This window comes from Aegilops tauschii, chromosome 1 (genome assembly GCF_002575655.3).
Source record: "Aegilops tauschii subsp. strangulata cultivar AL8/78 chromosome 1, Aet v6.0, whole genome shotgun sequence".
Lineage (NCBI taxonomy): Eukaryota > Viridiplantae > Streptophyta > Magnoliopsida > Poales > Poaceae > Aegilops > Aegilops tauschii.
In genome coordinates, this window is record NC_053035.3 from 455,719,533 (window position 1) to 455,743,558 (window position 24,026).

At 48.7% G+C, this 24,026-nt stretch overlaps 1 protein-coding gene across 1 annotated transcript; it reads right to left on the reverse strand.

The window, feature by feature from the left end:
• Window positions 1-435: 435 nt before the first annotated feature.
• LOC109744015 (uncharacterized) lies at window positions 436-1,764 on the reverse strand. The gene has a single exon (XM_020303110.1). It carries the CDS (start codon window positions 1,762-1,764, stop codon window positions 436-438), a length of 1,329 nt encoding a protein of 442 aa, XP_020158699.1.
• Window positions 1,765-24,026: the final 22,262 nt, after the last annotated feature.

Here is a 24,026-nt window from a genome sequence, read left to right on the forward strand (position 1 = left end):
CTTCTTAGATAATGGAGCTTCCCATAATGCAAAACACAATTCAGCACTCATTACTATTTGCTCAACAGAATATCAAAGGTCCAGCTAGCACACCAAGTCTGAACAGGAGAGGATGAAAGTTAAAACTGACAATAAAATGCACAAGCAGCACTCTGCGCCACAAGCACAAAGTAATCTGCGTGTGGCAGCAGTTAATCCTCTTAATCTGATGAAGCGGGGCAAGCCTTGCAACATTTGTTCCTTGCCTTGACGCTGCACCATGATCAATGCCGTATCCAATGTGTAGGTATTTTTTCCTTAATGAACTTGCAAGTTCATGAAATCTTGCACGCAGGCAGAACTTAGGTTCATGTAGATCTTACTAGGCCTAACTCATGGAATTGACCCAAAGACAAGTGACACAACTATTGATCCCAAAAAGGGTCAGCAATTTTTTTATAGAACTCCTCCCAGTTTAGCTCGCTCGATCCTAGTGTTTGCCAAGTGGCGCGTGAAGAATTCTGGCCAATCCATCTCAAAAGGGATAGCCATCACGACAATGCCGCGAAACCAGTTGGTGACCGCCTGCATTGCCCCTGTTTGGAGATCTACAATGTATATGTCTTCTTGATTGTCCTTGACGAGCAGTATGCCACTCGTCTGACCCACACACACGCACTGCGCCTGGTCGATCTTGCCACGCTTGGGTCGTTGTAACTTGATCATCTTGGTGCGATGCCAGTGCCCTGTGTTGCTGTCTCCACTCATGGGGTCAATCCGGCGTGTCCAGATCTCTAGCATGAAGCATTTCCCGTCCAAGCGAAGCAAGCATGGCGTCCCATCATTGTTGACTCCAAGCAGTGGCTGAGTTTGGTCCGGTGTGACTGGGAGCCTTGTCAAGGTCATCTCTGTGGTCCTAGCGCACACACTGAGTGCGTACAAGTTGGACGCATTCTTGAAGAGCCAATGCGCAATGCCACCGTGGCACACGACAGCGGTGGTCTGCTGAGACACGACACGCGTGTCGTCATCCTCCAAACAGTCATAGCACTCCCTAGGCGTGCTCCAGCTCGAGCTCGACTCCGTCGTGGAAGTGAACACATGGAGACTGTGCCGTGGCTCATCTCGATCGCCGCCGATGATTAGCACTTTGAAGAAGGACCACGACGTCGCCCCTCGCGTTTCGTCCGGGCAACAATCGGCACGGGTCAGAAGGGCGCATCCTTCTATTTGGAAAGGTCTGTCGCTCTTCAACTCAGGCAGGTCACGGCCTTTGCCGGCGATTGGATCGTACAATGCCAGGTTCATGGTCTTCTCGTATCCATTGGTGGGTTCGTTTAGTGGGACGAAGCGCAGAACAAGAAGGCCACGGCGCGAGGTGAGCACCGCTGCCTGGCTGTCTGGAGGCCAAGGGCATGTGAGGAAGCTGTAGCGTTCTCCGAGGGAGCACCATGGCACCGGGGTGAAGGGCGGCATGGGCGCAGCCGTAGAGTCCCCTTCTGTTGGTTCTTCACGGGGCTGTTGCACGGCGAAGAGGCCGAGCAGGGAGGACAGGTGGCTCACGCCCTCCGGCCAGCGGCGGCGGAGGAAAGACGGCTCGGCGATGAGGAGGCGGCATCGCTTGCACGTCGCGGCGCAGCGGAAGAGGTCTGCCACATCCGGCACGCGCACCAGGATCTCCACCACCACGTCGTCCGGCAGCGTCTCCAGCGATCCTTCTCCACTAGGGCCGGCGCGCGGTGTACCTGCGAGCGAGCGACGTGCGATCGTGCCTTTCTTCTCCATTGGGTCTTTATCTTTCCAGAGATTTGATCCTTCCCGTATTGTTTTGCATGAGCTAATCCCGGACCTCTGGTACACAACTTTTTTTTTAGATCATTCTGGTACAACTCTTTTTCTTGAGAAGACTACCCAGCATGACGTGCGTGATACCCTGGTCTAAAGTATTTGGATTAAGATATTTGTTTCCCTGCTGAGTTAGGTTGTTCAGATTTGCGTGGATTAACAACCTACTGCTATCCGTTGGCACAGTGGTTTTCTCTTTCAGTAATTTTACCAAAACTTCGAAAACTTCACTCATTTAACTAGTAAAATAAAATAATTGCCTAACTTCAAGCCAAACTATTTCGGCAATTACAGTAGCACACGCAAGGTCAAATACTTCTCAAATTATTTTTAAAATTTTCAGACCAAAATCAAATTCTGCTGGAACTTTTGGCCGAAATTAATGACAGCCAAAATCACAGAAATTCAATGAAATCTAGTGATTTCGCATGTGGATTGAATAGTTTTGAAACTGAAATGCAAAACCATGGCTAGAACTGGCTCATCACATTCAGGTGACGGCTCATTCTCTCATGTCATATCAATTAGCTGGATGAACTTCTATGAATGATGGAAACATTCGGTTAGTCCATACAAAGGGAAAACAATCACTAGTTGGTGGATTTTCAACATAAAATGGAGTGCATGGCCCAAGGTGAATAGAGATAGATCTGCGGGGTCAACATCACAGATGGCACCTCGAAGGAGACAATTGTGAAGACAGAAGAGAGGATGTTGCGCTCGATCTTTTCTTAGGGTTTAAGATTTTCTCTAGGGATTTGTGAGTTGTGACCTAGCAAAAAAGAAAGGGAAATTTGAGTAAATAAATGGTGGAGCGAGTGCGAGATAAAAACGCTTCAACTGAAATCCGCGAAACAATTTAAGTCTACCTTACCCCGTTCTTGTTTCATGTTAGATGTTCTCTAAGCTACTTCATGCACACTCTGCTGCTGCGTGTGTTACTGCATGTATTTTCATCATAAGTTTGACACACTTCATCATACAAAATTCTGATCTAGGCCAAAAAACGTTTTATATTTTGAGATAGAGGAAGTTGTTTATTAATTTCAGTCCAGTGATCTTCGTTTGCATCGATGTTACATCCCTTTCTTTTGTAGCGTATTTCGCTGCTTTGGGAGGCTATCACTTGAGGATTGCCCATCTCTCTTTTTTCTCTGTTCTTCGTTTCCTTGGTCTTTTCCTCTTTTGATCCAGTTTGAGTTTTTGTGTGCTTTGGCTGAATCATGTGTGGTACAGCGCATTGTTATGTACTGTACTTTGGGGCTTTTGGTCCCTGCCGCATGAATTGGCAGTGCTCTTGCCGTTGCCTGTAAAAAAAAAACTTTTGTAGCTTTGTTTCCAGATTCATGTCATTGCCACTGGTTCAACCTATTCATGACTTCCATCGTATCATAGGGAAAAGGAAGGACACCATTTTGTGTCGCTGCCAACTAACTTTAATCGGAGAGTGGATTTTTTTAGTTGAGGTGTAACTACATCCCAACTCATTTACAACCCTTCATGTTTCACAATCTTGCCCTCGTGTATCAGATGGGATCACCATGGTCCTCTGTTTCACTGAGCTTTGTTTATCAAGAAGTATTTGACGAACTAAGAAACAAGATAGTGCAATAGATGCAAACATGTCAATTTTAATCACAATAAAATGTAAACTTTTCTTTTTAGATAGTAACTGAAGCTCCGCAGGATGCGGATCGCCTCTAGGAGACGGCTGACTCTGGCGCCATGCTGGTCGCCGGTGACACCGGCGGACTCCGGTTCTAGGTTCTCCTGCCTAGGCACGGAGGAGGCTGAGGACGCCGGCCATGAGAATGAAGGCCTATCCCCAGCTGCGGCTGCGCTGCTACCTTCTGCAGCTCGTTGGAGGAAGACGGATGAGGAGTTGGCCGAAGAGTTTTGGGCGGACATTGGCTACCTAACTCCGGCGTCTAGGGTCTGGGAGCGACCGTCGCCTCGTCGTGCAGGTGAGGTTGTTCGTGAACGCAGGTCAGAGGAGATCGGTGAACCTTCGGTTCTGGACTCGGTGGAGGTCGCCGCGGGTTCCACCTCGGACGCAGCCCTAGCCCTGCCCGTGCCGGAGGATCCTTCGAGGACGCCTGCATCGTTCTCCCGCGGCGTCTGCGGTGTGCCCGGCCGGTCTAGGGCTATGATCAAGCCTTGGATTGGACCGATCCCACCGCCTCGGAGGTCGCCGCCAAGGACTCTCGGCGATCTTCTGCCCAAGGCGAGTTTCGGCGTTCGGATGGCCTCGCCGATGGCTAGCTCGCCGGCGCTGTCATCGGGGCATTCAGTGCGATGTACCACAGAGGCCGCAGTTCAAATTCTCGATCTGACGTCTGCGGCATGTAAGACATATGATTTGGAAACTGCACGACCCAAGGAGTACAATACAATGTTACAGTATATCTGTACAGAGGTTACATATATACAGTCTAACACCCTCCCTCAATCTTAACTATGGCCTGAAGTACAAAGCAAGTTAAGATTGCGCCTATAGCCTACAAACTGTGGTTGTGGAAGAGGCTTCGTGAAGATGTTAGCAAGTTGATCCTTTAAAGAGATGAACTTGATACAAAGTAGCTTCTGTGCAACACGTTCTCGAACAAAGTGATAGTCCACCTCAATATGTTTTGTCCTAGCATGAAACACCGGGTTAGAATAAAGATATGTAGCACCGATGTTGTCACACCACAGAACCGGAGGACAAGCCTGAGGGACACGCAACTCTCTCAATAGAGACTGTACCCATATAATCTGAGCCGTCGCATCAGCAACAGCTTTGTACTCAGCCTCAGTACTACTGCGTGACACTGTTGCTTGCTTACGAGCATTCCAGGCGATCAAGTTTGGACCGAGGAACACCGCATAACCCCCCGTGGATCGCCTGTCATCAGGACTACCAGCCCAATCTGCATCAGAAAAAGCTGAGAGCTCATATGAAGGTGCAGGTTGAAGGAGCAAACCATAGGAGGCAGTAAAACTGACATAGCGCAGAATACGCTTCACAGCTGACCAGTGAGACGTCCTGGGTGCATGCAGAAATTGACACACACGGTTGACTGCATAGGAGATATCAGGCCTGGTAATAGTAAGGTATTGTAGACCCCCAACGAGGCTGCGATACTCAGTAGCATCATCAGATGAGAGAGAGTCACCATCAAGAGCAGACAACCGATCAGTGGCAGACATCGGAGTGTTAACATGTTTGCATTTGAGCATTCCAGCACGTCGCAACAAGTCCAAGGAGTATTTCTTCTGAGTGAGAGTCAACCCAGTAGAGGACCGTGAAACCTCAAGACCAAGGAAAAAATGTAGAGCACCTAAATCCTTGACAGCAAAATCATCACGGAGAGCAGTGACAAGACGATCAGCAGCAACAACAGAGGAACTGATGAGAATGATGTCATCAACATAAACCAAGAGATACATCGTAACCTCATGGCGCTGTAGGAGAAACAACGACGTATCAGCAGTGGAGGGAGTAAACCCAAGGGCCCGAAGAACAGATCCAAGGCGAGCATGCCATGCACGAGGAGCCTATTTGAGTCCATACAACGCCTTAACCAGTCGACAGAGATGATGAGGTCGCGTCGGATCAACAAAGCCAGGCGGCTGACGCATATAAACCTCCTCCTCCAGAATTCCATGTAGGAAAGCATTCTGCACATCAAGCTGACGAAGGAACCATCCACGAGTAACCGCAAGAGACAGTAGTAATCGAATGGTAGTAGGCTTGATGACTGGACTGAACGTGTCTTCATAATCAAGACCATACCTCTGTTTGAAACACTTGGCAACTAGCCGTGCCTTGTAGCGTTCAATTGAGCCGTCAGCATGTCTCTTGACTTTAAAAACCCACTTGGAATCAATGATGTTGACGCCAGATACTGGAGGAACCAGACGCCAAGTGTCATTCTTTTGTAGAGCCTGAAACTCCTGTTCCATTGCATCACGCCAGTGAGGAATACTCAGTGCAGCCTGAAAGTGACGAGGCTCTGCAGTGGGATCGGCAGCAGTGTGAGCCATGCACGCAGCAAGCCACGCAACCGTCCCATCCGTGCGTTCCTTCGGACAAAAGATACCGGATTGACTCTGTGTTCGAGGACGAAGAGTGACAGCAGGTCCTGCTGGCAAAGTCGGTGCAACAGGTGACATTGACGAGGCCGGCACAGAACCAGGCTCGCAAGAGGCCGAAGTAGGGCTGGTCGGCGACCCGGGCGCCAAGACAGGACTAGCCGGGCCAGTGGAGGCAGCTGCCGGCCCAGGCGAGAGGCCTGGCAGCGGCCCGGGCGAAGCAGCAGCCAGCGGACTAGGCGAGTCTAGCTGGGAGTCACGCGAGCCAGGCGAGGCTGGCGCTGGCGAGGCCAGCATCGGGCCGCGTGGGGCCAGCGCGGAGCAGGGCGTGACTGGCCCCCGCGGGACCAGCGGGGAGCCGGGCGGGAGCAGCGTTCGCGGGTCAGCCGCCTCAGGTGAGGCGGGGACGGGTTGGTGGGTGCCGCCCGACATGCATGGCGCATGCACGTCCCGATCAGAAGACTCATCCATGACCTGTTCATCAAGTAGCTCTAGCCGAGCACCTCGTCCAATACCTGCAGCATGATTAGGAAGCAACGCAGGGGCATATGCAACATCCACAAAATTGATCAGGCGTAGGTATGGACATGGGCACCGGTAGTGTAGAAGTAGTAGAGTTAGTCGGAAGTGCACGAAAGTGAATACATTTTCATCAAACACAACGTCACGAGAGATGTAGACGCGATTAGTAGGAACATGTAAGCACTTGTACCCTTTGTGAAGAGAACTATACCCGAGAAAAACGCACTTCTTAGACCGAAACACTAGCTTGCGCTTGTTGTACGGACGTAGGTGAGGCCAACATGCACACCCGAACACTTTGAGGAATGTGTAGTCTGGATTTTCATTAAGCAGGAGTTCGAGCGGGGTTTGCATTTTCAGAAGTATCGAGGGTAGCCTATTTATGAGAAAACAAGCTATGGAGAAAGCATCACTCCAGAACCGAAACCGGACGGATGCATGAGCTAGCAAGGTTAGGCCAGTTTCAACAAGATGACGATGCTTACGTTCGACAGTTCCATTCTGCTGATGTGTATGAGGATATGACACGCGATGCGAAATCCCAAGTTTGTTAAAAAACGAGTTGAGGTTGTGGTATTCACCCCCGAGTCGGATTGTACATGGATGATTTTCTTCTTAAGAAGACGCTCAAAGTGTGCTTGAAACTGAAGGAAGACATCGAACACATCAGACTTACGCTTAATAAGATATAACCAGGTAAACCGACTATAAGCATCAATAAAGCTGACATAATAATTGTGACCACTAACGGATGTCTGGGCATGACCCCATACATCAGAAAACACAAGCTCAAGAGGATGTTTCACAACACAAATAGACTCTGAAAAAGGAAGTTGATGACTCTTGCCCTGCTGACAGGCATCACAAATAGTTTCAGCAGTTTTATTGGACACAACTGGTAGATCATGACGATGCAAAACATGTCGAACTATGGGAGCCGCCGGGTGACCAAGGCGCGCATGCCAGTGTGTAGGTGACACACGAACACCATTGAACGCCTGAGGAGAAGACGGCATGGACGATGGGCGCGGCGCATCAAGTGCATACAGGCCATGGTGAAGACGGCCGCTAAGTAGAACGACCCTCGTGTCCCGATCCTTGATAAAGAAACGAAAAGGGTGAAACTCAGCAAGGACATTATTATCACGAGTAAGTTGAGGAATGGACAACAAACTACGCGTAGCAGTGGGAACACGAAGGACATTGGAAAGATGCAATGTGCGAAAATTGTGTGCAAGGAGAGAGGCCTGACCAACATGGGAGATGCGTATACTTGCTCCACTGGCGGTGTGCACCTGATCATGACCACGATATGGCTCCTGAGTAGAGAGCTTGCCCATCTCGCCGGTGAGGTGGTTGGTAGCTCCAGTGTCCATGTACCATGCAGGGTCGATGGAGTAAGACGGTGTACGGCCATGATCATGACTCGTCACCGCGGCAGCGGCCTGCTTGTCGTTCCCTTTACCATTGTTGCCGAGGCCCAGAAAGTCTTGCTTGTAGCGACGATGACAACAAGAGGTAATGTGGCGCTCAAGGCCACACAGCTGGCAGGCCTGCGGAGCACCACAGGAAGAACAACACGCCACCGGCCGGTTACCGCCCGTGATGGTCGGAGCATTGCCCCACGAGGCCGGTTGTGAGGGCGGCGACGGTCGACCGCCTGAAGATGATGATCACGGGGGTTTTCCACGAGTCGCGGCATTGGCGGAGGCAAAACTGGGAGAGGCGCGGCGCACCTTAATGCACTGTTCACGACCAAGGAGTCGTGCATAGAGCTCACGAGGTGGGAGCGGATCATCACGGCCATGGACATTCTCAATGAGATTGTCATAATCATCATCAAGCCCGTTGAGCACGAAGGTGGTGAACTCCTCATCCTGTAGTGACTGGCCAACTGAGGCCAACGTGTCGGCGAGGCCCCGCATCTTGTTGAAGTAGTCCGTGATGCTGAGGTCACCGAGCTTAGTCTCACCTAGCTCGGTGCGTATAGAGTGAGCACGCGCCTGAGGCTGAGAGGCGAAGCTACTGTGAAGCGCCGCCCACGCCTCCCGGGACGTAGCAGCAAAGATGACCAGTGACGAGACGCTCGGGGTGAGCGAGGACTGGATGGCGGAGAGGATGGCCTGATCCTGGGCCACCCATGTGTGATACGCGGGTGATGAGGGGGCGGACACGGGATAGACCCGTCAACGTAGCCCTCCAGATAGCGAGTCCGCAGAAGAGGCAGCACCTGGGCACGCCAGGACAAGTAGTTGTCCGGTGCGAGCTTCACCGACAGCAGATGCGAGAAGTAAAACGGTGACGACGCCGGGGCCGGATCACCGTGAGCGTGCAGCGATGCATAGAGACTCATCGACGGGGCCGCCCCGGGGTGCGCAGTAGGCACCGAGTAGGGCGGGTAGGAACTAGCCACTAGGGCCCCATAGGATGCCGAGACCGGAGCCCCATGCAGCGAGGGAGCCGCAGCCCCTTGCGGCTGCTGCGATGGCGCCGGGTAGTGGTGGATCGGCGCCGGGTAGGAGTTCGGCTGGGGCGCCAAGTAGGGCTGGGGTGGCACCGGGTAGTGTGGCGGCGGCGGCGCACCGTAGTAGTGAGGCAATGGTGGGGCACCATAGAGCTGCTGTGGGGGCGGCGCCACGTCGTGTTGGGGCGGCGCCGGCCAGGACGACGCTGGCGGCGGCCCACCATGGTGCGGCGCAAGGACACCGCCCGCAGGAGGATCAATGCCAGATGGCACCGCGACCCTCGAGGAGGCCGCGCGATCACCCGATCCGATCGGGGAGTGGGGCGATGGAGAGGCGCCGTAGGCCATCGCAAGAGGCTGCGAGGCGAGAAACGGCGACGCAGAAGCAAGGGCCGGCACCGCGGCGACGGGAGCGACAGAGGTCGGCGCGACGGCAGCGGCGGTGGCGGCGGCAACGGAAGACATCGTAACCTAATTTGATACCATGTAAGACATATGACTTGGGAACTGCACGAGACCCCTAAACCGGTTGTGGCTATCTCATTATATAGAGGTACCCAAGGGGTACAATACAATGTTACAGTATATCTGTACAGAGGCTACGTATATACAGTCTAACACGGCAGTGCCAGGTCAGACCTGCGATCGGACGGACCCTGGTCGTCCACTCCGTATGGTCAATCTCAATCGTTGGCTCGGTCACTTGTGGGATCAGGCCGAGCAAGCAGCGAACCCTAAACTCTATCGATCCTTCACGGCTGTCATCCGTGCTATAGCGATGACGCAGGGCGATCCATCCGCGCCGCCGGGATGCACCTCCGGCAACCAGTCCCACATGTCTTTGACGGCCTCTCAGCCACCTGACCTCTCTCCGTCGGGGGGTGCTCCAGGCTTCACTTCGGGAGTCTACCAGCCGGTGGTGCCAACGCAATGTTTTGGACCGCCGGGCTCTTTTGCGCCGGCGTAGCAACAGTCGATGCATCAACCGACTCAGCAGTAGCCTCAGGCTTTCCAGGTGCCGTTCCAGCCGCAGTTCATCAGTCACGCGAGTCAGTTCTTGCAGCAGCCGCCATATCTTCTTCAACCTCCGGGTGCCTTCATGCAGCAACAGCAATAGCCGACAGTGTGTTACGTGCAGCAGCAAGGTCCTTCCGCTGCCATGCAATCAGCTACTAACGTCAACGTCAGGCCGGCCTTCAACTCCGCTGCCACCGGGGGTCCTCCCGTTGCACGATCTCGCAAGCCGAAGGGCGGCAGGGGTGGCCGTCCAAAGCCTACTAATGCTCCCTCGCCTGCTGCCCCGGTGATGCAGCCTTTGGCACAAGTGCCCATTGTAGCATCTACGTCAACAATGGCAGTGGGTCATGAGCAGATCACCCCAATGTAGTTGGGGGCCATACAGCATCAACCAACACCTACGGCCCAACCTTCAGGGGCAGCCCATGTTGCAGCAAAGCCGAACAAGTTGTGGTGTACTAAGTGCCAATCTGCAGGACACATATCTGACGAGTGCGAGACACAACAATATTGTTTCATTTGCAACAAGTATAATAACCCAATGACCATGCGTCGGCGTCCTGCTCTCAAAATGCCGAAGCCGGTGCCGATGCTTTGCGGATATGGAACTGAAAATATTGCCTTCTTTCAGATGCCCGACAATATCTGTAGGGCGGATCTCTCACCAAAGGATTCGCCAACAGCGTTGGTATCGATTTCTGGCGGCTCTATCAGTCCCAATATTGTGGAGGCAGAGGTTGCTAAGATAGCTCAGTGTCTGTAGCAGTGGACTTGGGAGGCTATACCGCATGGCCAGGACGCTTTTCTCATGTCCTTCCCAAGCGAGGAAGTTCTTCAGAGTGTGACTGGGTTTGCAGTTTTCATCAAGTCTCACAATGTTACTATTCAATTCAAGCCCTGGAGGTCGGAGGAGATACCACATTGATTCGAGCTGCTTCCTATCTGGGTGCATGTGCATGGGGTGCCTCACGCTCTCCGTCACTTCTTGGGTCTTTGGGCGGTTAGCTCGGTGATTGGCGAGACTCTGGATGTTGACCTTCTCTGTTTGCGTCGAAGAGGAATTGTTCGTATTCAGGTAGCGATGCTGAACCTCGATGCTTTCAAGAGGAGCACAGTGGATTCTCTTTCTTCTGATGTGGTTGTTCAAAGGAAGGGGTATGAGCTACGGTACAGCTTGGACAAACCAGATTTTCGTGTTGATGCTGATTTCGTGCCTCGTGTGTGGGAGCATGGAGATGATCCAGGGGGCGACAAAGGACATGACAGGGAGGATACAGCGAGGGACAACGATCCAATTAAGAGGCCCAAACCTACTTCATCGTCCAATGACTCTTCGGTTCCTCCTACCTCGGGTGGAGTGGTGCCTATGCAGTTGAGCCAGGCCTCGCCTCTCTCCGGGGGATTTTCAACGCCGGATAAGATCTTCATAGCTGTCACGCCACCTAACCCTAATCGACGTATGCATTCCAAGGTAGCTCCTATGTCACTACAGGGATCTCCACCGTCGGCCATGACACCTTCGGCACGTCCGTCTATGGCGGCCCCGGTGATCAATGCGCCGTCTCTTCTGACGACGGCGGCGCCACAGACTTCGACGCCGCTGACTCCGACGTAGCTGGCGGCACCGCAGCACCTCGAAGAGGGGTCCAGGAGCGGACTCAGCATGAGGAGTTGGCACAGGCAGAGGTACCTGTGCGCGCGGCTTCGGCGCCACCGACGCCGGCACCTGCTTCACCTACCCGGCGGGGAGTGATTTCTCCCCGTTCGTTAGGGCTGACCATGAGTCGGCGATGGCGGAGCTGCAAGCTTTGTCCTCTATGCCTTCGACGCCAGGAGGGGTGTCTGCATCCAGGGCACTTGTGGAGCCGGAGGATGACATGCAACCCTCACGGTCTTCTTCATCGTCGCCGCGCCCGTCTACTCCAGCACTCGGGGCCACCGAAACTGCCAGTGTTGCCGGCCTCACTCCACCATCATTGAGGCGCAGCGGTCGGCATGCCATTGGTGCTGATGGTACAACAACCACCGACGAGGACTCGCTGGTGAAGGCCATGCGTCGGACGGCGGCCCGCAACCACGACTTTGAAGGTACCTCTTCTCGTCAATCTTTTTTGTCTTTTGATAATTCCAAAGTATCTTCAAATATTGCTAGCCTTGGAGTCTCATTAGGACGTAACGAGAAAGAAGTAGATTTTTCTGTTAGGGCGCTTAAACAAGTGGAGTTCGACCGGCTTATGGTTGCTCCTAAGTTGTCGAAGTTTGTGGACCCTCTTGTGTCAGATGAGGAGGATGAGGAAGCTGATGCCAATAATGAAGGAAAGCTTCTCTCCCATCTGGTTAAAGACACAACTGAGGTAGACTTGGATGATACTGTACGTGACACGATGCTATGTGAGCTGGTCGCGTCGGTACGAAAGAACAAATCTAACTCAGCGAAGAAAAGAGGGCGCCCATCTAAGAGGGCAAAGGCCTCTAATAAAAAAATATGGTTCATCATGAGAGGCATGTTTTGGAATAGCAGAGGTCTTGGTGACTTGGCTAAACACAAACATATTGCCGATTGTGTAAAGGATCATGCATTGGACTTTGTGGCTATTACTGAGTCGGGTAAACGAGACTTCCCAACACGTGATCTTGACCACTTTTCATGTGGTTACGATTATGAATGGCACGTCTTACCCCCGTCTGGGAGGTCCGGGGGAATCTTGCTAGGCATCCATTCCATGTACTTGGAACTTTTGTCCACGTCAAAGGGGGAATATCATATCAAATTTCACCTTCGAAACAAGTCCGACAATTTCCTTTGGAGCCTGGTGGCTGTATATGGCGCCGCTCAGGAAGAGTTTAAGTCCGCTTTTCTAAAGGAACTTCTTAATACCTGTCGAGACAATCCCCATCCCATGTTAATCGGGGGCGTTTTCAATATCCTTCGATATCAGCAGGAAAAAAACAATGACCGGTTTGATACTAGGTGGCCTTTCCTATTGAATGCTGTCATTGACAGCCTAGATCTGTGGGAGCTCACTATGTGTGGTCGTCAGTATACCTGGGCCAATAACCGATCAGTTCCAACTTTCGAAAAACTTGACCAGGTGCTGGTTAATATCCCCTAGCCTCGGTACTGGCACTAGAAGGATTGAGGCCTTATCGGATCACGCTCCATTGCTAACCGATTTTGGAGAAACACCTCCAAGTTCTAACCGTCATTAGTTTAAATTTGAATTGGGATGGCTCACTAGGGAGGGATTCCTGGACATGGTCAATAAAGTGTGGGCGCTTCAACCTCGCGGCAACACGCCCATTCAACGATGGAACAATCAAATTTGCGCCTTGCGCCGATTCCTTCGTGGATGGGCTAAACACACTGCTGGCATTTACAAAAAAGAAAAGTTGCGGCTTTCTACTTTAATCGATACCCTCGATAAAATTGCGGAGGCGAGGCCTCTTTCTGCTGCTGAGATTGAGCAGAAAAGCCATCTTAATGAGCATATTGCACGCTTTCTTCGTGAGGAAGAGATTAAATGGTACCAACGTTGCAAGGCCTATTCGCTCGTTCAAGGTGATGATAATACGAAATACTTTCAAATGCTGGCCAATGGAATGAAGGAAATATGCCCTAGAGGCAATAATAAAGTTATTATTTATTTCCTTATTTCCTTATTTCATGATAAATGTTTATTATTCATGCTAGACTTGTATTAACCGGAAACATAATACTTGTGTGAATACATATAAACAGAGTGTCACTAGTATGCCTCTACTTGACTAGCTCGTTGATCAAAGATGGTTATGTTTCCTAGCCATAGACATGAGTTGTCATTTGATTAACGGGATCACATCATTAGGAGAATGATGTGATTGACTTGACCCATTCCGTTAGCTTAGCACATGATCGTTTAGTATTCTGCTATTGCTTTCTTCATGACTTATACATGTTCCTATGACTATGAGATTATGCAACTCCCGTTTACCGGAGAAACACTTTGTGTGCTACCAAACATCACAACGTAACTGGGTGATTATAAAGGTGCTCTACAGGTGTCTCCGAAGGTACTTGTTGGGTTGGCGTATTTCGAGATTAGGATTTGTCACTCCGATTGTCGGAGAGGTATCTCTGGGCCCACTCAGTAATGCACATCACTATAAGCCTTGCAAGCATTGTAACTAATGAGTTAGTTGCGGGATGATGTATTACGGAACGAGTAAAGAGACTTGCCGGTAACGAGATTGAACTAGGTATTGAGATACCGACGATCGAATCTCGGGCAAGTAACATACCGATGACAAAGGGAACAACGTATGTTGTTATGCGGTCTGACCGATAAGGATCTTCGTAGAATATGTGGGAGCCAATATGAGCATCCAGGTTCCGCTATTGGTTATTGACCGGAGACGTGTCTCGGTCATGTCTACATAGTTCTCGAACCCGTAGGGTCCGCACGCTTAAAGTTTCGATGACGGTTATATTATGAGTTTATGCGTTTTGATGTACCGAAGGTTGTTCGGAGTCCCGGATGTGATCACAGACATGACGAGGAGTCTCGAAATGCTCGAGACATGAAGATTGATATATTGGAAGCCTATATTTGGATATCGGAAGTGTTCCGGGTGAAATCGGAATTTTACCGGAGTACCGAGGGGTTACCGGAACCCCCCGGGGGCTTAATGGGCCATGGTGGGCCTTTGTGGAGAAGAGGAGAGGCGGCCAGGGCAGGGCCGCGCGCCCCTCCCCCTAGTCCGAATAGGATAAGGAGAGGGGGGCGGCGCCCCCCTTTCCTTCCTCTCTCCCTCCTCTTTCCCCCTCCACTCCTAATCCAACAAGGAAAAGGGAGGGAGTCCTACTCCCGGTGGGAGTAGGACTCCTCATGGCGCGCCCCTCCTGGCCGGCTGCACCTCCCCCCCTTGCTCCTTTATATACGTAGGAGGGGGGCACCCCAAAGACACAACAATTGATATGATCTTTTAGCCGTGCGCGGTGCCCCCCTCCACCATAGTCCACCTCGATAATACTGTAGCGGTGCTTAGGCGAAGCCCTGCATCGGTAGAACATCATCATCGTCACCACGCCGTCGTGCTGACGAAACACTCCCTCAACACTCGGCTGGATCGGAGTTCGAGGGACGTCATCGGACTGAACGTGTGCTGAACTCAGAGGTGCCGTGCGTTCGGTACTTGATCGGTCGGATCGTGAAGACGTACTACTACATCAACCGCGTTGTGCTAACGCTTCCGCTTTCGGTCTACGAGGGTACGTAGACAACACTGTCCCCTCTCGTTGCTATGCATCACCATGATCTTGCATGTGCGTAGGAAATTTTTGAAATTACTACGTTCCCCAACAGTGGCATCCGAGCCTGGTTTTATGCGTAGATGTCATATGCACGAGTAGAACACAAGTGAGTTGTGGGCGATATAAGTCATATTGCTTACCAGCATGTCATACTTTGGCTCGGCGGTATTGTTGGATGAAGTGGCCCGGACCGACATTACGCGTACGCTTACGCGAGACTGGTTCTACCGACGTGCTTTGCACACAGGTGGCTGGCGGGTGTCAGTTTCTCCAACTTTAGTTGAACCAAGTGTGGCTACGCCCGGTCCTTGCGAAGGTTAAAACAACACCAACTTGACAAACTATCGTTGTGGTTTTGATGCATAGGTAAGAATGGTTCTTGCTCAGCCCATAGCAGCCACGTAAAACTTGCAACAACAAAGTAGAGGACGTCTAACTTGTTTTTGCAGGGCATGTTGTGATGTGATATGGTCAAAGCATGATGCTAAATTTTATTGCATGAGATGATCATGTTTTGTAACCGAGTTATCGGCAACTGGCAGGAGCCATATGGTTGTCGCTTTATTGTATGCAATGCAATCGCCCTGTAATGCTTTACTTTATCACTAAGAGGTAGCGATAGTCGTAGAAGCATAAGATTGGCGAGACGACAATGATGCTACGATGGAGATCAAGGTGTCGCGCCGGTGACGATGATGATCATGACGGTGGTTCGGCGATGGAGATCACAAGCACAAGATGATGATGGCCATATCATATCACTTATATTGATTGCATGTGATGTTTATCTTTTATGCATCTTATTTTGCTTTGATTGACGGTAGCATTATAAGATGATCTCTCACTAAATTTCAAGATAAAAGTGTTCTCCCTGAGTATGCACCGTTGCCAAAGTTTGTCGTGCCCAGACACCACCTGATGATCGGGTGTGATAAGCTCTACGTCCATATACAACGGGTGCAAGCCAGTTTTGCACACGCAGAATACTCAGGTTAAACTTGACGAGCCTAGTATATGCAGATATGGCCTCGGAACACTGAGACCGAAAGGTCGAGCGTGAATCATATAGTAGCTATGATCAACATAGTGATGTTCACCATTGAAAGCTACTCCATTTCACGTGATGATCGGTTATGGTTTAGTTGATATGGATCACGTGATCACTTAGAGGATTAGAGGGATGTCTATCTAAGTGGGAGTTCTTAAGTAATATGATTAATTGAACTTTAATTTATCATGAACTTAGTCCTGGTAGTATTAGCATATCTATGTTGTAGATCAATAGCTCGCGATGTTGCTCCCCGTTTAATTTTTATATGTTCCTAGAGAAAACTAAGTTGAAAGATGTTAGTAGCAATGATGCGGATTGGATCCGTGATCTGAGGTTTATCCTCATTGCTGCACAGAAGAATTATGTCCTTCATGCACCGCTAGGTGACAGACCTATTGCAGGAGCAGATGCAGACGTTATGAACGTTTGGCTAGCTCAATATGATGACTACTTGATAGTTTAGTGCACCATGCTTAACGACTTAGAATCGGGACTTCAAAGATTTTTTGAACATCATGGACCATATGAGATGTTCCAGAAGTTGAAGTTAATATTTCAAGCAAATACCCGAGTTGAGAGATATGAAGTCTCCAACAAGTTCTATAGCTAAAAGATGGAGGAGAATAGCTCAAGCAGTGAGCATGTGCTCAGATTGTATGGGTACTACAATCGCTTGAATCAAGTGGGAGTTAATCTTCCAGATAAGATAGTGATTGATAGAATTCTCTAGTCACCATCACCAAGTTAGTAGAACTTCGTGATGAACTATAGTATGCAAGGGATAACGTAAAAGATTCCCGAGCTTTTCATAATGATGAAATCAGAAATCAAGAAAGAGCATCAAGTGTTGATGATTAACAAGACCACTTGTTTCAAGAAAAGGGCAAAGGGAAAGAAAGGGAACTTCATATAGAACGGCAAGCAAGTTGCTGCTCAAGTGAAGAAGCCCAAGTCTAGACCTAAGCCTGAGACTAAGTGCTTCTACTACAAAGGGACTGGTCACTGGAAGCGGAACTGTCCCAAGTATTTGGTGGATAAGAAGGATGACAAAGTGAACAAAGCTATATTTGATATACATGTTATTGATGTGTACTTTACTAGTGTTTATAGCAACCCCTCGGTATTTGATACTGGTTCAGTTGCTAAGAGTAGTAACTCGAAACGGGAGTTGCGGAATGAACAGAGACTAGTTAAGGGTGAAGTGATGATGTGTATTGGAAGTGGTTCCAAGATTGATATGATCATCATCGCACACTCCCTATACTTTCGGGATTAGTGTTGAACCTAAAATAAATGTTATTTAGTGTTTGCGTTGAGCATGAATATGATTGGATCATGTTTATTGCAATGCGGTTATTCATGTAAGTTAGAGAATAATTGTTGTTCTGTTTACATGAATAAAACCTTCTATGGTCATACACCCAATGAAAATGGTTTGTTGGATCTCGATCGTGGTGATACACATTTTCATAATATTGAAGCCAAAAAATGCAAAGTTAATAATGATAGTGCAACTTATTTGTGGCACTGCCGTTTAGGTTATCTTGGTGTAAAGCGCATGAAGAAACTCCATGTTGATGGACTTTTGGAATCACTTGATTATGAATCACTTGATGCTTGCGAACCATGCCTCATGGGCAAGATGACTAAGACTCCGTTCTCCGGAACAATGGAGCGAGCAACTGACTTATTGGAAATAATACATACTGATGTATGCGGTCCGATGAGTGTTAAGGCTCACGGCAAGTATCGTTATTTTCTCACCTTCACAGATGATTTAAGCAGATATGGGTATATCTACTTGATGAAACACAAGTCTGAAACATTTGAAAAGTTCAAAGAATTTCAGAGTGAAGTGGAGAATCATCGTAACAAAAATAAAAGTTTCTACGATATGATCGAAGAAGTAAAATATTTGAGTTACGAGTTTGGACTTCAATTAAAACAATGTGGAATAGTTTCACAAACTCATGCCACCTGGAACACCACAACATAATGGTGTGTCCGAACATCATAACCGTACTTTATTGGATATAGTGCAATCTATGATGTTTCTTACCGATTTACCACTATAGTTTTGGGGTTATGCATTAGAGACAGCTGCATTCACGTTAAAAAGGGCACCATCAAAATCCGTTGAGACGACGCCTTATGAACTGTGGTTTGGCAAGAAACCAAAGTTGTCGTTTCTTAAAGTTTGGGGTTGCGATGCTTATGTGAAAATGTTTCATCCTGATAAGCTCAAACCCAAATCGGAGAAATGTGTCTTCATAGGATACCCAAAGGAGACAGTTGGGTACACCTTCTATCACAGATCCGAAGGCAAAAAACATTCGTTGCTAAGAATGAATCCTTTCTAGAAAAGGAGTTTCTCTCGAAAGAAGTGAGTGGGAGGAAAGTAGAACTTGATAAGGTAACTGTACCTTCTCCCGAATTGGAAAGTAGTTCATCACATAAATCAGTTCCAGTGATGCCTACACCGATTAGTGAGGAAGTTAATGATGATGATCATGAAACTTCGGATCAAGTTACTACCGAACCTCGTAGGTCAACCAGAATAAGATACGCACCAGAGAGGTACGGTAATCCTGTTCTGGAGGTCATGTTATTTGGCCATGATGATCCTACGAACTATGAGGAAGCGATGGTGAGCCCAGATTCCGCAAAATGGCTTCAGGCCATGAAATCTGAGATGGGATCCATGTATGAGAACAAAGTGTGGACTTTGGTTGACTTGCCCGATGATCGGCAAGCCATTGAGAATAAATGGATCTTCAAGAAGAAGACTGACGCTGACGGTAATGTTACTGTCTATAAAGCTCGACTTGTTGCAAAAGGTTTTCGACAAGTTCAAGGGATTGACTACGATGAGACTTTCTCACCCGTAGTGATGCTTAAGTCTGTCCGAATCTTGTTAGCAATTGCCGCATTTTATGATTATGAAATTTGGCAAACGGATGTCAAAACTGCATTCCTGAATGGATTTCTGGAAGAAGAGTTGTATATGATGCAACCAGAAAGTTTTTGTCGACCCTAAAGGTGTTAACAAAATATGCAAGCTCCACCGATCCATCTATGGACTGGTGCAAGCATCTCAGAGTTGGAATATACGCTTTGATAAGTTGATCAAAGCATATAGTTTTATACAGACTTGCGGTGAAGCCTGTATTTACAAGAAAGTGAGTGGAAGCACTACAACATTTCTGATAAGTATATGTGAATGACATATTGTTGATCGGAAATAATGTAGAATTATTCTGCAAAGCATAAAGGAGTGTTTGAAAGGAGTTTTTCAAAGAAAGACCTTGGTGAAGCTGCTTACATATTGAGCATCAAGATCTATAGAGATAGATCAAAATGCTTGATAAGTTTTTTCAATGAGTACATACCTTGACAAGATTTTGAAGTAGTTCAAAATGGAACCGTCGAAGAAAGAGTTCTTACCTGTGTTACAAGGTGTGAAATTGAGTAAGACTCAAAGCCCGACCACGGCAGAAGATAGAAAGAGAATGAAAGTCATTCCCTATGCCTCAGCCATAGGTTCTATAAAGTATGCCATGCTGTGTACCAGATCTATTGTATACCCTACACTGATTTTGGCAAGGGAGTACAATAGTGATCTAGGAGTAGATCACTGGACAGCGGTCAAAATTATGCTTAGTGGAATAAGGATATGTTTCTCGATTATGGAGGTGACAAAAAGGTTCGTCGTAAAGGGTTACGTCGATGCAAGTTTTGACACTGATCCAGATGACTCTAAGTCTTCATTTGGATACATATTGAAAGTGGGAGCAATTAGCTAAAGTAGCTCCGTACAGAGCATTGTAGACATAGAAATTTGCAAAATACATACGGATCTGAATATGGCAGACCCGTTGACTAAACTTCTCTCACAAGCAAAACATGATCACACCTTATTACTCTTTGGGTGTTAATCACATAGCGATGTGAACTAGATTATTGACTCTAGTAAACCCTTTGGGTGTTGGTCACATGATGATGTGAGCTATGAGTGTTAATCACATGGTGATGTGAACTATTGATGTTAAATCACATGGCGATGTGATCTAGATTATTGACTCTAGTGCAAGTGGGAGACTAAAGGAAATATGCCCTAGAGGCAATAATAAAGTTATTATTTATTTCCTTATTTCATGATAAATGTTTATTATTCATGCTAGAATTGTATTAACCGGAAACATAATACTTGTGTGAATACATAGACAAACAGAGTGTCACTAGTATGCATCTACTTGACTAGCTCGTTGATCAAAGATGGTTATGTTTCCTAGCCATAGACATGAGTTGTCATTTGATTAACGGGATCACATCATTAGGAGAATGATGTGATTGACTTGACCCATTCCCTTAGCTTAGCACACGATCGTTTAATATTCTGCTATTGCTTTCTTCATGACTTATACATGTTCCTATGACTATGAGATTATGCAACTCCCGTTTACGGAGGAACACTTTGTGTGCTACCAAACGTCACAACGTAACTGGGTGATTATAAAGGTGCTCTACAGGTGTCTCCGAAGGTACTTGTTGGGTTGTCGTATTTCGAGATTAGGATTTGTCACTCCGATTGTCGGAGAGGTATCTCTGGGCCCACTCAGTAATGCACATCACTATAAGCCTTGCAAGAATTGTAACTAATGAGTTAGTTGCGGGATGATGTATTACAGAACGAGTAAAGAGACTTGCCGGTAACGAGATTGAACTAGGTATTGAGATAGCGACGATCGAATCTCGGGCAAGTAACACACCGATGACAAATGGAACAACGTATGTTGTTATGCGGTCTGACCGATAAAGATCTTCCTAGAATATGTGGGAGCCAATATGAGCATCCAGGTTCCGCTATTGGTTATTGACCGGAGACGTGTCTCGGTCATGTCTACATAGTTCTCGAACCCGTGGGGTTCGCACGCTTAAAGTTTCGATGACGGTTATATTATGAGTTTATGAGTTTTGATGTACCGAAGGTTGTTCGGAGTCCCGGATGTGATCACGGACATGACGAGGAGTCTCGAAATGCTCGAGACATGAAGATTGATATATTGGAAGCCTATATTTGGATATCGGAAGTGCTCCGGGTGAAATCGGGATTTTACCGGAGTACCGAGGGGTTACCGGAACCCCCCCGGGGCTTAATGGGCCATAGTGGGCCTTTGTGGAGAAGAGGAGAGGCGGCCAGGGCAGGGCCGCGTGCCCCTCCCCCCTAGTCCGAATAGGACAAGGAGAGGGGGGCGGCGCCGCCCCTTTCCTTCATCTCTCCCTCCTCTTTCCCCCTCCACTCTTAATCCAACAAGGAAAAGGGAGGGAGTCCTACTCCCGGTGGGAGTGGGACTCCTCCTGGCGCGCCCCCTCCTGGCCAGCCGCACCTCCCCCCTTGCTCCTTTATATACGGAGGAGGGGGGCACCCCAAAGACACAACAATTGATTTTATCTTTTAGCCGTGTGCGGTGCCCCCCTCCACCATAGTCCACCTCGATAATACTGTAGCGGTGCTTAGGCGAAGCCCTGCGTCGGTAGAACATCATCATCATCATCACGCTGTCGTGCTGACGAAACGCTCCCTCAACACTCGGCTGGATCGGAGTTCGAAGGACGTCATCGGACTGAACATGTGCTGAACTCGGAGGTGCCGTGCGTTCGGTACTTGATCGCTCGGATCGTGACACTACAAAAAAATACACTTCCGTGATGATATGTGTTTGTCATAGTAGGTCGCGTTTTTTGTCATGCATGTACATCCATGACAAATTTATGATAGAATCAAGATAGTCATACCTGTGCTGTCATAGAAGTGTTCCATGACATTACCAAAATTATCATCACGGAAGTGTCCACTTTCATGACGATAAATCGCGCGTCACAGAAGTGCTTTCGTCAAGGGTGACCGACACGTGGCATCCACCGTAACGGAACGCCGTTAACCTATCGGGTCGGATTTTCGATCCGATAACCCGTTAACAGCCCTGACCAATGGGAAATTTCCACGTGTAAAATTCTGATTGGCCGAAGGGAACACCTGTCAGCTCGTCAGTGGGCCAGATGTCGCCCGTCCATTGGAGGAGACATGCCTATGATACGTCGACACGTGGCTGGGCCCAACAGAGGCCCATATAGGTTAAAAAGGCCGGCCCAGTCACAGGCCCGTAGAACTTAATCAGGTACTAGTGGGCCAGCCCAATAACGGCCTGCTTAATAAAGGCCCATTTACGGACCGAAGCCAGATCTGGCCCGTTAATTGTTCGCCCAATATTTGGGCCCATTTATGGCCCGAAGCCAGATTTGGCCCGTTAATTGTTCGCCCAATATTTGGGCCCATTTGCGGCCCGAAGCCAGATCTGGCCCGTTAATTGTTCGCCGAATATTTGGGCCCAACTACAGCCCAGTGACTTTCGGCCTGTTAGAGGCCTGATGTAGACATGGGCCCATTTCAGCCCGGTGTGACTTTCGGCCTGGGAATGGCCCGTGCTGCCCATGGGCCATATATGGTCCGACAGGACATCTGGCCCACTAACGACCCGTGCTAAAGGTGGCAACAGTTAAGCCCAACGTGACTTTGGGCCTGTTAAAGGCCTGTCACGTAATTCGGCCCGTTGATGCATGTGCTAAGCTTTCGGCCTCTTAAAGGCCCATGATATCGGTGGGCCAACTAAGGCCCGAGATATGTTTCGGCCTGGTCACGGCCCGTGAGCTAACTGGGCCCAAAACGGCCCGGTCTACATTTCGGCCTGCTGAAGGCCCGTCGACGACTAGTGAAAATTGAGGCCCAACATGCATTTTGGCCTGCTAAAGGCCCGTGGTTTCATCTCGGCCGTAACAGGCCAGTACAATATTCAGCCTGTTAATGGCCCAACGCTACCTGAGCCAAACTAAGCGCTGGGTCGACAAAAGGCCCAACTAAAATATAGGCCGGTGTAAGTTTGGGCCTGGCGCAATGTGTGAAGGCCCCAATCATTCGGGACCAAGAAAGACGCAGGCCGGCCCAATTGTGGCCCGCTAAAAACCTGGCCCGTTTGAGTCAAATGTTTCGGTCCTGTCGACTACATCTGATTTTTTTCAGATAGCGAGTGATGGCAGTAACTAGTAGGAATTAAGAACAAACCTACTCTATACAATAAAGAAATTACGGCATAGTAAATAAGAATAAACCTACACTATACAATAAAGGATTTAAGGTATATTACATCCACTGGGCATCGAAGTTCGCCACCAGTGATCATAAAGCGCAACGAAGAAACAGATTACAAAAACTGGGCACCATTGCAGCGTAACAAAATAATACTGAACCGAGACCACTTCCAAGACAGTTCAAGAAAGGTTAGCCTTGCGGGGGAACTGCTGTGCAAGCTGCTGAGCAAGGCTGTGAGACCAGCCTAGCATGTCGGTCATAGCTTCCAGGTGTAGCTGTTTAGCGATGAGGTTCTCATTGGTGTTCTCCGCAATCTTTCTTAGAGATAGGACTTCAAGTCGAAGTTGAGTTGCAGAATGCCTTTCTGCTAGATCTTGGGACTGAAGAGTCGAACTGATTCAGACAACGAATTCTGTGAGCTTGTCTGACTGTTAGTCTCAAGTAACTTGAACACTGCATCAAGACAAGACTTTGGGGTTGTCTCGCTATCTTCAAGATGTTTTGCCTTCTTTGCTGCAATATATGTTGGGTTTGCCTCACAGCCTTCAGCAGACTTGTGCATGCCATCAGGCATATCACCCTGAAACAAAGCAGAGAGATGACAGGTTTTGCACGTGTATAAACAAAGATGATAACT